The following is a 15588-nucleotide window of genomic DNA, read 5'->3' on the forward strand; positions in this document are numbered from 1 at the left end:
TGTAGTGGAGATGAGTGGTACCCGGTGGGGTCTTCTGCTGTTGTAGCCCATCCGCCTCAAGGTTGTGCGTGTTGTGGCTTCACAAATGCTTTGCTGCAGACCTCGGTTGTAACGAGTAGTTATTTCAGTCAACGTTGCTCTTCTATCAGCTTGAATCAGTCGGCCCATTCTCCTATGACCTCTAGCATCCACAAGGCATTTTTGCCCACAGGACGGCCGCATACTGGATGTTTTTCCCTTTTCACACCATTCTTTGTAAACCCTAGAAATGGTTGTGCGTGAAAATCCCAGTAACTGAGCAGATTGTGAAATACTCAGACCGGCCCGTCTGGCACCAACAACCATGCCACGCTCAAAATTGCTTAAATCACCTTTCTTTCCCATTCTGACATTCAGTTTGGAGTTCAGGAGATTGTCTTGACCAGGACCACACCCCTAAATGCATTGAAGCAACTGCCATGTGATTGGTTGACTAGATAATTGCATTAATGAGAAATAGAACAGGTGTTCCTAATAATTCTTTAGGTGAGTGTATATATGTAGGCCAGTGGGAACATCAGGTCATTTACCCCCACGCCCAGCTCCGGTCGAATCTCGTCCTATGGAAATTGGAGAATGCATCATGTTCATTTTAAAAAGAAATTATTTTTTATTTGAGGATAAGTTTTACATACAGCAGTTGGGTACCGCGATGGGGACGAGATTCGCACCGGGGTTCGCAAATATATATGTAGGCCAGTGGGAACATCAGGTCATTTACCCCCACGGCCAGCTCTGGTCGAATCTCATCCTATGGAAACGTTTTATAGATGATATTATATTTATACGGGCGGGGTGTGGGGGAAGAAGAATTACACACATTTTTTAAAGAAATCAATAAAAATGAATTTTATCTGGAATTTACACCAACATTCAGTGCCAGCACAATAAACTTTTTGGATCTCACAATCTACATAGAGGATGGAAGACATATAATAAACCAACGGATGTAAACAGCTTCATCTCCCGTGAGAGCTGCCACCTCCCACAGTGGCTGGAAAACATCCCAAAAAGTCAATTCATGAGAATAAAACGCAATTGCACAAAGGAGGATGAATATCAAACAGAGGCAGACAAAATGCAGAAGAAATTTGAGCAGAGAGGTTACAACAAAGAGAAATTATTAATACAGAAAGAGCTGGTAGGAAAAGTGGACAGACAGGAGCTAATAAACAAAAAGAAGAAAAAACAAGAAGAGAACAACATAGAAGTGGGATCCTTTGAAATACCACCTATCGTCACACAGTTCAACGGCCAAGCGGGAATACTGAGAAGGATTATTAAAAAACACTGGGAAACCCTGAAGGAGGACAAAATAATAGGAGACCAGATCCCCAAAAAAACTAAATTCATCTATAGAAAAGCAAAAAATGTGGGGAGCCTCATTGCCCCAACAAACAAATGCGTGAGCAAGAAAAACGAAAGCCAAATAACTAGTGTGAACATAGGACAAAAACCGCAGGGAGGCTTCTTCCGCAGAAAATTAAAAACAAACAGAAAACAGCACACAAATATAATTATTATTATTATTATTATTATTTATTATTTAAACGCCATTCATTCCATAGGTCTGTACATATGATAAGCGGTGCACATACATAATACAGACAATTGCACTAATCATAAACAAGACGAGTTACAGACTGGTACAGAAGGAGAGAGGGCCCTGCCCGTGAGGGCTTACAATCTACATGGTATGGGAGATGGACACAGTAGGTGCGGGTGATGTTGGTCATGGCGGTATACAGGCAGCAGGGTCACTGGTTGTAGGCTTGTCTGAAGAGGTGGTTTTCAGGTTTCTTTTGAAGGATTCCAATGTAGGTGAGAGTCTGATATGTTGGGGTAGCGAGTTCCAGAGTATGGGGGATGCACGGGAGAAATCTTGGAGTCGATTGTGGGAAGAGGTGATAAGAGGAGAGAAGGAGGTCTTGTGAGGATCGAAGAGTGCGTGTGGGGATGTATCGGGAAAGTAGCTCAGAGATGTAGGGAGGGGACAGGTTATGGACGGCCTTGTATGTATTTGTTAGTACTTTGAAGTGAATTCGCTGGGCAATGGGGAGCCAGTGAAGGGATTGGCAGAGGGGAGAGGCAGAGGAGTAATAGGGTGAGAGGTGGATTAGTCGGGCAGCAGAGTTGAGGATAGATTGGAGGGGTGCGAGAGTGCTAGATGGAAGGCCACAGAGGAGAGTGTTGCAGTAGTCTAGGCGGGAGATGATGAGGCCATGTACAAGCATTTTCGCAGATTCAAATATGCAAATAAAAAATGAATGGACAGGGGACACAGCAACATACAAAATAAAGGACCACATGACCTGTAGGAGCCAGGGTGTAATATACACCATAACATGTCCAAGTAAAAAAACATACATAGGACGTACAAAAAGAACCATAAGCAAAAGAATAGGGGAGCATATTTACAATATAGGAAGAAAATATGAGGGTCACCCTCTCTCTAGACACTATAAGGATAAACACGGGGGAAATAACAGTGGTACCACATTTTGTGGAATAGAAGTGGTCAAAAAAGACAAAAGGGGAGGTGATTTTATAAAAAAAAATGTCTAGAGCAGAAAGCCGCTGGATATTTAATGTAAACACTTTGGTACCCTCAGGGTTAAATTCAGAGATCAAATTATTTGCCTTTGAATGACAAAACCAATGCGCGAGGGATGAAGGGGTTAAATAAGGGAGGAGATAATACGGACCTTTAAAAGCAGCACCAGGAGCCAGAAGATGCATCCCTGACGAAGAATAGCGTACTATTCGAAAAGCGTTGGATTAATTCTGGCCCTCCTAGCTTTGCCGTAGCTCCGTGCGAGCGCGAATAAGCGGCCTTTTCAAAAAATATCGAGCTGTGCCACCAGCCGGGGCAAGCTCCATATCTAATTAGAACCAATAGGGTCCAGCCTCCTGTACTTCCCTGTATCCCGGACGGGACCAAAGAAAAAGAAAACCAAGGAAGTAGCGACAGGTAGGGGAAGTATACAGGGAGCACGTCGCGCAGTACCTAATAGACATATTGTGCAAAAAAAATTGTCCTTCGTGGCCTAGCATTAGGAGAAAGGAAAGGGCACACGAGAGGACGCAGGCTGCGCTCAGTACAGCAGCGCGCAGCATTTCGCAAGCATTGTGCAAATTCTAGTCTACTGCATGCAGGGACGGCGATGAATCACTGCCTGACACTGGGAGCAGAATACTTTATTTATGGTGTTTCTTCTTACTTGTTCTTGCATTTTTTGTATATTACCTGTAATTATATTAATAAAGAAAACATTATTCATTTCTATCCTATAAAAGCATAATAATCACATCGCCAGAAATAGTGTCCATAAAAATAGTCAAAAGCAATAGAAACAATAAAACATACCAGTATGTTAATGCCCCCACTGCCCGCTATCAGAGGTTCTCTAAAGAGGACCTGTCACCACCCCGACTGTTAGCAAATACTTGCATTTCCTATGGAATCGCAACTCTTTTCTTGGAACTTGTTGTTGTGCAATTCCTCTATTATTCCTCTTGGAAAAGTGCGACTACTTTGACAACTAGGAATTATTGTTCACCTTGTCTCTACACTAAGGATCAGCAATCTCCGGAACGCCGTCTTTTCTGAAACTACAACTCGCAAGATAAAAAAATCTTGGACAACTCCTTTAACAGCCAGACAGAGCCAGGGGCAGGGTTGTTACACCCTCTTAGGCCTCATGCACACGACCGTTGTGTGCATCCGTGTCCGTTGTTCCGTTTTCCGTGATTTTCTGCGGACCCATTGACTTTCAGTGGGTCCGTTGAAAACTCAGAAAATGCACCGTTTGTCATCCGCGTCCGTGATCCATGTTTCCTGTCCATCAAAAAAATAGGACCTGTCCTATTCTTTTGACGGACAACGGTTCGCGGACCCATTCAAGTCTATGGGTCCGTGAAAAAACACGGAGGCACACAAGATTGTCATCCGCGTCCGTGATCCGTGTCCGTTTTTTTCCTATCATTTTCAAGGCAAACTTGAATTAGATTTTTTTTTCACTTTTCTGGTCTGGTGATCCTCCAAAAATCAAGGAAGACACACGGACACGGATCACGGAATAACGGAACCACGTTTTGCGGACCATGAAAAAATACTGTCGTGTGCATGAGGCCTTAGAGGGATAGTGTGGTTTCTTAAGACCCTTTGTCAGTTGCCTCTTAAAGCGATACTTAAACACAGCAGTCAATACAATATACTGTACTGTATATAATGGACCATATACGGTACAGCAAGGAGTTTTGCTTTGCACTTAAAGGGGTCCTCCAGAACTTAAACACAGGCCTTGACTTGGGGTAGGACACTATAAGTACCAGGGATCAATGCTTGAACGGTCAGACACCATGAAGGGGGATGGATATTTGCAGGTGGTCTGTGGCTGAATTTAAGCAAGCTCTTCAGAAGACACAGATCTGTGGGGTCCCTGTATGGTCTGTTGGTAAAACAATACAACCTTATATAACACTTACCGAAGCCATTACTATTACAAATAGACCAGGGATGATGATGCCAAGGATTTTTATTCCGACTTTAGTGTGATGTGGCCCTAGAAAACAGATAATGAAGTTCATACAGAAGACTTCCTTCTAGATTGACAAATCCTGGTTCCTGTGTAGTCATCTTACCTGATCTGTCAACGAAGACGGAGCTGAAAGAGAACACAGGAGGAGCAAAGGTGCACAGAGCGGCTCGGGTCTTGTTTTAAAGCTTAGCTGATAATCTAACCTTTAAAACAAGACTAGGATTGTGGCGCTAGCTGCCATAAAATTGGACATACAGCTTTTAGAATGCAGATCATGAACGAGAGCTGCAGTTTTATGAAGACCTCACTGGGACATGGTTCCACTGGATAGAGGATAAGTCTTAGTTCAACTAAAATGGGACCACTGGCACCCCCACTGATCACAAAAACAAGGCCTTGTACCCTGAAATGAATGGAGCGGCTGGTTGAGCATGTGTGCAGTGTAGCTGCATTCATCCTTAGGGACTGCTGGAGATAGGTAAGCTCTCTACTCTGATATCTCCAACAGTCCTGAGTGGAGCTGCAGAGTGCTTGCTTGACCAACCGCTCCACTCATTTTGGAGCATCAAGACCCTGTTCTCGTGATCAATGATTGTCCCAGAGGTCAGATCCCCAATGATCTAATAGTTATTTCCTTTCCAGTGGACAGGGGATTATATCCCTTAAAGCCTATTGTCTCTGTGGTGTAGGTCCTCAGGGTTGGAGCATGACACAGGTATTGTCTCTGTGGTGTAGGTCCTCAGGGTTGGAGCATGACACAGGTATTGTCTCTGTGGTGTAGGTCCTCAGGGTTGGAGCATGACACAGGTATTGTCTCTGTGGTGTAGGTCCTCTGGTGAGGAGCATGACACAGGTATTGTCTCTGTGGTGTAGGTCCTCAGAGGAGGAGGATGACACAGGTATTGTCTCCATGGTGTAGATTGTGAAAGGGTGCAGCATGACAGATATTGTCTCTGCGGTGTTCTCAGATTCCCTGTCATGCTCTGCCCCCTCGGGCAGTGCACTAGGCAGTTTTGTCCGGAGTGCCCCTTTAATGTTGTGTTTCTTACTAGACACAGGACTTAAAACTAGCCACGTACCTCTTGATGACATGGTATACTCCTGGATGTCTTTACTGGCTCTATTAGAGACAACCACCCTGTATACTCCAGTAGCAGTGCTCGGAACGATCAGGGTCTTGTTGTGGTTGGTCAGTAGGTGGCCCTCGGGTAGTCCTCCTCCAATCCTGCTCCAGATTACTATGGGCGGTCCATCCCCAGTATAGAAGACTGTCAGGGACGAGTTCTCCCCACGACAAGTCTCTGATATGTTAGTGATGCTGATGGGAGCTGGTGAGAGGAAAATGGAGTAGGGTTAAAATTCTGGTATAATGTAATGAGCAGTAATGGTGGTGGCCTGTGTTGAGAGTGGCGCCATAGTCCCTGAGTGTAGGGTTAGGAGAAGTGTCACCAAAGTGAAGAACTGCAGAAGATGGTGCTGGCATGCAGTGTTGGACTGGGATACCTAGGGCCCACCAGTAAAATTCATTCTGGGGGCCCATTGTACAGTGACATGCAAATATTAGGCTACTTTCACACTCGCGTTTTTGCTGGATCCGGCAGGGCTCAGCAAAAACGCTTCCGTTACTGATAATACAACCATCTGCATCCCTTATGAACGGATCCCGTTGTATTATCTTTAACATTGCCAAAACGGATCCGTCATTAACTCCATTGAAAGTCAATGGGGGACGGATCCGTTTTCTATTGTGGAAGATTGTGTCAGAAAAAACTGATCCGTCCCTATTGACTTGCATTCTCGCTCATGACAGATCCGTCTTGCTCCGTATCCCAGGACAGAAAGCAAACCACAGCATGCTGCGGTTTGCTCTCCGGTATGAGAACGGAATGGAATGCATTTTGTAGCCTGTTCTGTTCAGTTACGTTTTGTCCCCATTGACAATGAATGGGGACAAAACGGAAGCATTTTTTCCGGTATTGACACCCTATGACGGATCTCAATACTGGAAAACTAAAACACTAGTGTAAAAATAGCGTTACCTGACCTGTCAATGAAGGCGGAGCTGGAAGAGAACACAGAAGGAGCAAGGGTGGACAGAGCGGCTTTTAGTCTTGTTTTAAAGCTGACAATCTAAGCTTTAAAACAAGACTAGGATTGTGGCCCTAGCTGACATATAAAATTGGACATACGGCTTTTAGAATGCAGGTCGTGAACGAGAGCTGCAGGTTTATGAAGACCTCACTGGGACACGGTTCCACTGGATAGAGGATAAGTCTTAAAACGGTTAAAATAGGACCACTGGCACCCCCACTGATTGCAAAAACAAGGCCTTGTACCCTGAAATGAATGGAGCGGCTGGTTGAGCATGTGTGCAGTGTAGCTGCATTTATCCTTAGGGACTGCTGGAGATAGGCAAGCTCTCTACTCTGATATCTCCAACAGTCCTGAGTGGAGCTGCAGAGTGCTTGCTTGACCAACCACTCCACTCATTTTGGAGCATCAAGGCCCTGTTCTCGTGATCAATGATTGTCCCAGAGGTCAGAACCCCAACAATCTAATAGTTATTCCCTTTCCAGTGGACAGGGGATTATATCCCTTAGAGCCTATTGTCTCTGTGGTGTAGGTCCTCAGGGTTGGAGCATGACACAGGTATTGTCTCTGTGGTGTAGGTCCTCTGGTGAGGAGGATGACACAGGTATTGTCTCTGTGGTGTAGGTCCTCAGGTGAGGAGGATGACACTGGTATTGTCTCTGTGGTGTAGGTCCTCAGGTGAGGAGGATGACACAGGTATTGTCTCTGTGGTGTAGGTCATCAGGGGAAGAGGATGACAGGTATTGTCTCTGTGGTGTAGGTCCTCAGGGGAGGAGGATGACAGGTATTGTCTCTGTGGTGTAGGTCCTCAGGGGAGGAGGATGACACAGGTATTGTCTCTGTGGTGTAGATCGTGAAAGGGTGCAGCATGAAAGATATTGTCTCTGCGGTGTTCTCAGATTCCCGGTCATGCTCTGCCCCCTCAGGCGGTGCACTAGGCAGTTTTGTCCGGAGTGCACCTTTAATGTTGTGTTTCTTACTAGACACAGGACTTAAAACTAACCACGTACCTCTTGATAGCATGGTATACTCCTGGATGTCTTTACTGGCTCTATTAGAGACAACCACCCTGTATACTCCAGTAGCAGTGCTCGGAACGGTCAGGGTCTTGTTGTGGTTGGTCAGTAGGTGGTCCTCGGGGAGTTCTCCTCCAAATGACTATGGCCGGTTCATCCCCAGTATAGATGACTGTCAGGGACGAGTTCTCTCCCAGACTACTCTCAGATATGTAAAACTTTCACACTAGCGGCAGGACGGATCCGACAGGCTATTCACCCTGTTGGATCCATCCTGCCACTATTTCGCCGTGCCGCAACTCCTTCCCCATTGACTATAATGGGGATGGGGGCGGAGCTGCGGCGCAGCACTGCAGTGCATGGCAAGAGGCCGCCAGACTAAAAGTACTGCATGTCCGACTTTTTAGTCCGGCGGCCTCTCGCTGTGCACTGTAGTGCTGCGCCGGAGCTTTGCCCTTGTCCTCATTATAGTCAATAGGGACGGAGCAGCGGCACGGCGAAATAGTGGCAGGTCGGATCCGACATGGGATTATAGATCATACAACCTCCTCCTTAACCCCTTAAGGACTCGGCCCTATTTCACCTTAAGGACTTGGCCATTTTTTGCAAATCTGACCAGTGTCACTTTAAGTGCTCATAACTTTAAAACGCTTTGACTTACCCAGGCCGTTCTGAGATTGTTTTTTCGTCACATATTATACTTCATGACACTGCTAAAATTGGGTCAAAAAAGTTTTTTTTTTTGCATAAAAAAATAAAATTTTTACCGAAAATTTTGAAAAATTAGCAAATTTCAAAGTTTCAGTTTCTCTACCTCTGTAATACATAGTAATACCCCCAAAAATTGTGATGACTTTACATTCCCCATATGTCTACTTCATGTTTGCAGCATTTTGGGAATGATATTTTATTTTTTGGGGATGTTACAAGGCTTAGAAGTTTAGAAGCAAATTTTGAAATTTTCAGAAATCTTCAAAATCCCACTTTTTATGGACCAGTTCAGGTTTGAAGTCATATTGTGAGGCTTAGATAATAGAAACCTCCCAAAAATGACCCCATTCTAGAAACTACACCCCTCAAGGTATTCAAAACTGTTTTTTCATACTTTATTAACCCTTTAGGTCTTCCACAAGAGTTAATGGCAGATGGAGAAACAATTTTGAAATTTAAATTTTTGGGAAAATTTTCCAATATAATCAATTTTTTCCAGGAGTAAAACAAGGGTTAACTGCCAAACAAAACTCAAAATGGGTTGCCCCGATTCTGTAGTTTGCAGAAACACCCCATATGTGGTCGTAAACTACTGTTTGGCCGAACGGTAGCACATAGAAGAAGGGGAACACCATATGGGTTTTGGAAGGCAGATTTTGCAGGACTGGTTTTGTTTATACCATGTCCCATTTGAAGCCCCCTGTTGCACCCCTAGAATAGAAATTTCAAAAAAGTGACTCCATCTAAGAAAGTACACCCCTCAAGGTATTCAAAACTGGGTTTACAAACTTTGTTAACCCTTTAGGTGTTCCACAAGAGTTGATGGCAGATGGAGAAACAATTTTGAAATTTCTATTTTTTGGAAAATTTTCCAATATAATCAATTTTTTCCAGGAGTAAAACAAGGGTTAACTGCCAAACAAAACTCAAAATGGGTTGCCCCGATTCTGTAGTTTGCAGAAACACCCCATATGTGGTCGTAAACTACTATTTGGCTAAACGGCAGGACATAGAAGAAGGGGAACGTCATATGGTTTTTGGAAGGCAGATTTTGCTGGACTGGTTTATTTACACCATGTACCCTTTCAAGCCCCCTGATGCACCCCTAGAGTAGAAACTCCACAAAAGTGACCCCATCTAGGAAACTACGGGATAAGGTGGTTGTTGTTTTGGGACTATTTTAGGGGTAAATATGATTTTTGGTTGCTCTATATTACTCTTTTTTGAGGCAATGTAACAAAAAAAAAAAATCTAAAATTGTTTCTACATTCGCTATTTAGTTTTGAGGAACACCTAAAGGGTTAACATAGTTTGTAAAGTAACTTTTGAATACCTTGAGGGGTGTAGTTTCTTAGATGGGGTCACTTTTTTGGAGTTTCTAGTCTAGGCTACATCAGGGGGGGCTTCTAATGGGACATGGTGTCAAAAAAAAAACTGTCCATCAAAATCTGCCTTCTAGAAACCATATGGAGTTGCCTTCGTTCTATGCCCTGCCGTGCGGCTATATAACCATTTACGACCACATATGGGGTGTTTCTGCAAACTACAGAATCAGGGCCATAAATATTGAGTTTTGTTTGGCGGTTAACCCTTGCTTTATTACCGGCAAAAAGGATTCAAATGTAAATTTTGCCCAAAAATGGTTGTTTTGGCACCGTTTTTATTTTATATTTTTAACACCGTTCATCCGAGGCGTTTGGGCAAAAGTTATTTTTATAGCGACGACTTTTACGCACGCGACGATGCCCAATATGTATGGTTCTCAGACTTTGGAGACACTAAGCAGGCATCCTAAAAACTGCGGCCCTCCAGATGTTGTAAAACTACAATTCCCACCATGCCCTGCTCATGGCTGTAGGTTGTCTGGGCATGCTGGGAGTTATAGTTTTACAACATCTGGAGGGCCGCAGTTTGAGGAGGCCTGCACTAAAACTAATATTTTTTTGGGAAAAAAAAAATGTTTCCGTGTCTCCAAAGTCTGAGAGCCATAGTTTTTTATGTTCTCTAGTGGACTGTTGGGGATTATAAAAATTTAGTACTCCATGGAAGTGTGATACTCCCTGAAGCAATCGATAACGCAGAGGCCCGGATGATCGGGGCACGTGTCGCACTGAGTGGTGGTGTCCTTCCGTATCCCCCTCCTGCGACACACTCTGCACTTTTTTTGGGTTCGTCCCTTCTTACCAGTATGGGGGACCACACCTGGAAAGTGTTGGCCAGGGACGATCCGGGCGCCTCCAATTCCCGAGGTACTCCGGCCTGCTCTTTCCCGGTCCGAAAAGATCAGGTCCTTGAGGACTGCCTCATAGAATTGGAGGAATGTCCCTGTGCTGCCAGCGCTTCGGGATAGTACAAAAAAGAGTTGTACATGGCAACCTGCACCAAGTAGACCGCAACTTTTTTGTACCATGCCCGGGTTTTGCGCATGGCGTTATATGGCGTGAGGACTTGATCAGAGAGATCAACTCCTCCCATATACCGATTGTAGTCGACGATACAATCGGGCTTGAGGACCGTTGCCGCGGTACCTCGCACAGGGACAGGGGTGATGCCGTTACCGTGGATTGTGACCAGCATAAGGACATCCCTCTTGTCCTTATACCTGACCAGCAACAGGTTTCCACTGGTAAGGGCACGGGTCTCACCCCTGGGGATAGGTACCTGGAGGGGGTAGGCAGGGAGGCCGCGTTGATTTTTCCGCACGGTCCCACAAGCGAACGTGGATCTGGCGGCAAGGGACCTGAACAAGGGAATGCTGGTATAAAAGTTGTCCACGTACAAGTGGTAACCCTTATCCAGCAGTGGGTACATAAGGTCCCACACGAGTTTCCCGGTAACACCCAGAGTGGGGGGACATTCTGGGGGTTGAATCCGGGAATCTCGCCCCTCGTACACACGAAATTTGTAAGTGTACCCTGAGGTACTCTCACAAATTTTGTATAGCTTCACGCCATACCTCGCCCGCTTTGTGGGAATATATTGGCGGAAACTGAGTCTCCCCTTGAACGCAACGAGAGACTCATCAACCGCGACCTCCCTTCCAGGTACGTAGGCCTGCTGAAATGTGGCCCCAAAGTGATCGATGACCGGCCGTATCTTATACAGCCGGTCATAGGCAGGATCACCTTGGGGTGGACATGCTGCATTATCGGAATAATGCAGACATTTCCGGATGGCCTCAAACCGGGGGCGTGTCATGACCATACTGTACAGTGGGGTCTGGTATAGGACGTCCCCACTCCAGTATTGCCTGACACTGGGTTTTTGAACTAGACCCATATGCAGCACAAGGCCCCAAAATGTCCTCATCTCGGCTGCACTGACCGGCGTCCAGCCACCGGGTCTAGCCAAAAATGAGCCTGGGTTTTGAGCGACGAACTGTTGGGCGTACAGATTCGTCTGCTCCACCATCAGATTCACCAGTGGGTTACTGAAAAAAAAACTAAAATAGTCTATTTCAGTAAACCCCACTGTGGGAATCTGGATTCCAGGATTGCCAGCAAAATCCGGAATCTCAGGCTCAAAGTCCACTGGGGGACACCAGCTAAGTTCATCGGCAGGGGGCTCCGGTGGACTTATTTGGTGGGCCGGGAAACCAGTACGAACCCCAGGGCGGCTCGTACTAGGGTGGGCCACAGGATCCCTAGCATGTGGGGCCCCTGGCTCCGCCTGGCGGCGTCTCCGCCGCCTTGGTGGCTCATCGTCATCAGATGATGATGAGGAGGATGCGGATGATAAAAGGAACGTGGGGTCATCCTCATCCTCACTGGGGCTCTCAGAGTCGGAGGCAATCTGGGCGTATGCCTCCTCGGCCGAGAACATCCGGCGGGCCATGGGTGTGTGTGCGTGTATGTGTGCGTGTGTGGAAACCTTTATTATATGTGCGTGTGTGTGGGGGCAACGGGTGTTCGCGTACTAAAAAAGGCAAAAAAAGAAAGGGCAAGTGTTAGGAAAAAAAAAGTTCAAACTTGCTGATCAGCGGTCGGTGGGGTGGTGGGGCGGGCGATGCGCTAACACTGGACGGACGCTAAAAAGTGCCGGCCAGTCAGCGCACGCAGAAAAAAAAAAAGTGGTGGTAAGGGGGCTTGTGGTCAGGGGAGGGGGGGGGCTGGTGGTGGGGGCTGGTTGTGGGGAAGGGGGGGTCTGGTGGGGGGGGGGGCAAGTGGCAGGGGGGGATCTGGGGTCTGATGGATGTATCAAAGAAAGTTTGGAAATAAAAGTGTTTTTTTTTTTTTTTTCCTAACTAACTTTTCCCTTGGGTGCAGGAGGGTGATGGATTCCGATTAGGGGGACTCAGGAGCTGGACGCTGGACGGTGCTGCACGGTCAGGGTGCTGGACAGGAAGAGGAGGGGAGAGAGGAGCGCAGGAAGTTTGAATCTCGCGCCTCTCTCCCCTGCACCAATCAGGACCCTGGACAGCGGCGTTCAGCACCAGGGCCAGCACCGCCTCTCCAAATCCTCGGACTGCGATAGGTGGTGTATAATTACGCCACCGATCGCAGTCTTTTTCCGGAAACGCAGAAAACCGCAGGTCTGAATTGACCTGCGGTTTTCTGCGATCGTCGATGCGCGGGGGTCAAATGACCCCCCCCTGCATTGTTACGGGATGCCGGCTGAATGATTTCAGCCGAAATCCCGTTCCGATTAACCCCTGGGGCGCCGGAATGCCGATTTCAAGTTAGGACGTACCGGTACGCCCTGAGTCCTTAAGGACTCGGGAAATAGGGCGTACCGATACGCCCTGCGTCCTTAAGGGGTTAAATAACAAACTAATAACTGTAAAATAATAATAAGAGAAATGGACACATTAGTGCATGGATACAATTAGGCCACGGCCAACTTTATTAAAGAATAGCTTATACAAATAGATAATAACCAAATAGCTTCAAAACCACAGATTAGACCAGCCATAAACTCGGCCTAAGGCCTCTTTCACACTACCGTATGGCTATTTCAGTGTTTTGCGGTCCGTTTTTCACGGATCCGTTGTTCCGTTTTTTTGTTTCCGTTGTGTTTCGGTTTTGGTTCAGTTTTTCCGTTCTGTTTTTCCGTATGGCATATACAGTATACAGTAATTACATAGAACAAATTGGGCTGGGCATAACATTTTCAATAGATGGTTCCGCAAAAAACGGAACGGATACGGAACACATACGGATGCATTTCCGTATGCATTCCGTTTTTTTTGCGGACACATTGACTTTAATGGAGCCACGGAACGTGATTTGCGGCCAAATATAGGACATGTTGTATCTTTGCACGGAGCGGAGATACGGAAACACGGAAAGGGAATGCATACGGAGTACATTCCGTTTTTTTGCGGACCCATTGAAATGAATGGTTCCGTATACGGAACGCAAAAAACGGCCCGCAAAATGGAAACAAAAAACGGTAGTGTGAAAGAGGCCTAAATACCATAATCAACTCATCCACTCGCCACTATACGGCGAGCGACTTTACCCCTCCTTTCAATAAAGTGGCCGTGACAAACAAAACTTAAGGAAGGGCGGCAGGCGGGCGGCAGCTCCTCAGATTGCGATCCAGCAGACAGCACAATGCTGTCGGCCACCGCAACTATATACACATTTGGCCATAAACACTCCTGACCATCAGCCAATGCCCTACTGTTGCTGGGGTTCCTAATCTTCCTGACCCCAGCAACAATCCCGGGATAGGACATATAACCGTCCAATCCGGCCTCACCTTTTCTACCCTGGATACAAAGGCTATTTTTAGCCATCCACCATCCACTTTCGGCGGGAAAAATTCCCGCCAAAACGAATAGCCATTTAACCTGGGATGCTCATAAAACCATGAGGATCCCGACATATTGTCATATACGGGATCCTGACAGGGTGAACAGCCTGTCGGATCCGTCCTGCCGTCAGTGTGAAAGTAGGGAGCTGGTGAGAGGAAAAGGGGGTCAGGTTAGAATTCTCATATAGTATAATAAGCAGTAATGGTGGTGGCCTGTGCTGAGGGTGGCGCCATAGTCCCTGAGTGTAGGGTCAGGAGAAGTGTCACCAAAGTGAAGAACTGCAGAAGATGGTGCTGGAATGTCTGACAGAGAAGTTCAGGAGGAGTCTGTGCTCCAGTATGAACCAAACACATCAACAACACAGATCTCTGCTTGGTCTTTGTCCTGGGTTTAGATTAGATAAGAAGCCATGGCCTGTGAGACTGAAGACTTACTTACCCATGACATGGCAGTCTAGTGTGTTGTACGGTGTGTTCCTTTGGTTTTTATCAATGTAGTATATAAAGTATCTCCCGGCATCCTCGTACTGGGCATCGCTGACCCTGACACACCCGCAGGTTTTATCCAAGGTGGTCCTGATCTTGTATCGACCATAGACATGAAGAGACTGGTTTTGGCAATAATAGGTAAATACCATCGAGCTTCTATGATCCACGTTGTAATCCCCCTCGGCCTCGCAGGGTAAATCACAGAAGGTGAGGTTTCCTGAGGTGGTCACATAAGTGTCTGTCGTGGTGGACTCCTTTGGACAAAGAGGAATCCCCCGAAGAGCTAGAAAATATAAAAACTCATTGTGGTCATTGCCTTTATCATCTGCTGCTATCCTGCACCATGCCAGCCGCCTAACATAAAGGGCACCCGCCTGATACCAGGCAGGAGACCCCCAAAAGTCCAGGGTGTGCCCTGAGGGAAGAAAGGGGCGTGCACCACCTTCCCTATGCACGGCCCAGGGAGTGTCTGAGGAACGATTGCCATTGTGAACTGCGAGTGCCAAAACCATCACTCCTATCCCCTCTGCAGTCCTCCTGCACTAGTTCTTCCAGGCTCACTATACACAATGTGGCGCATGCGCAGTACATCACTGGTACAGCTGATAACAGAAGGAAGAGTACAGTACATGGCCCGGCCAGGGAGATTTCGGTGGTTCACACACATTGGTCTGCTTAAGGGCGAAGCCGCCCCCCCTTTCAATCGGCACAAACAAAAACTCCAGTGTGTTTCTTTAGTGCTACGTTTGTGCCGCAAAAATTTACATTTGTGCTGCTTTTATTTTAAAGATAATAGCAATTTTATATCAAGACACGGAGGCTCATATTTGCTTAACTCTTTCTTTACTGTACATTTAGCAGCAAAGATAACTGAAGAAAAAAATATCAGTGTAACCATGGCAACAACTCCACCCCCATAGCCCCTATATAAGGCGCATCACCAC

At 46.4% G+C, this 15588-nt stretch overlaps 1 protein-coding gene across 1 annotated transcript in view; it reads right to left on the bottom strand.

Annotated features, from left to right (window-relative positions):
* Positions 1-3197: 3197 nt before the first annotated feature.
* The window catches only part of LOC120982325, a 42228-nt gene continuing 29837 nt past the window's right edge, over positions 3198-15588 (bottom strand). The window contains exons 2-5 of the mRNA XM_040412384.1: positions 14595-14927; positions 5660-5908; positions 4528-4604; positions 3198-3286 (exon numbers count right to left, since the gene is read on the bottom strand). Of these exons, the coding sequence (XP_040268318.1) occupies positions 3257-3286; positions 4528-4604; positions 5660-5908; positions 14595-14927 (689 nt within the window). The 3' untranslated portion in view covers positions 3198-3256. The remainder of the gene's footprint in view (positions 3287-4527; positions 4605-5659; positions 5909-14594; positions 14928-15588) is intronic.

Source organism: Bufo bufo, chromosome 11 (assembly GCF_905171765.1).
Source record: "Bufo bufo chromosome 11, aBufBuf1.1, whole genome shotgun sequence".
NCBI lineage: Eukaryota > Metazoa > Chordata > Amphibia > Anura > Bufonidae > Bufo > Bufo bufo.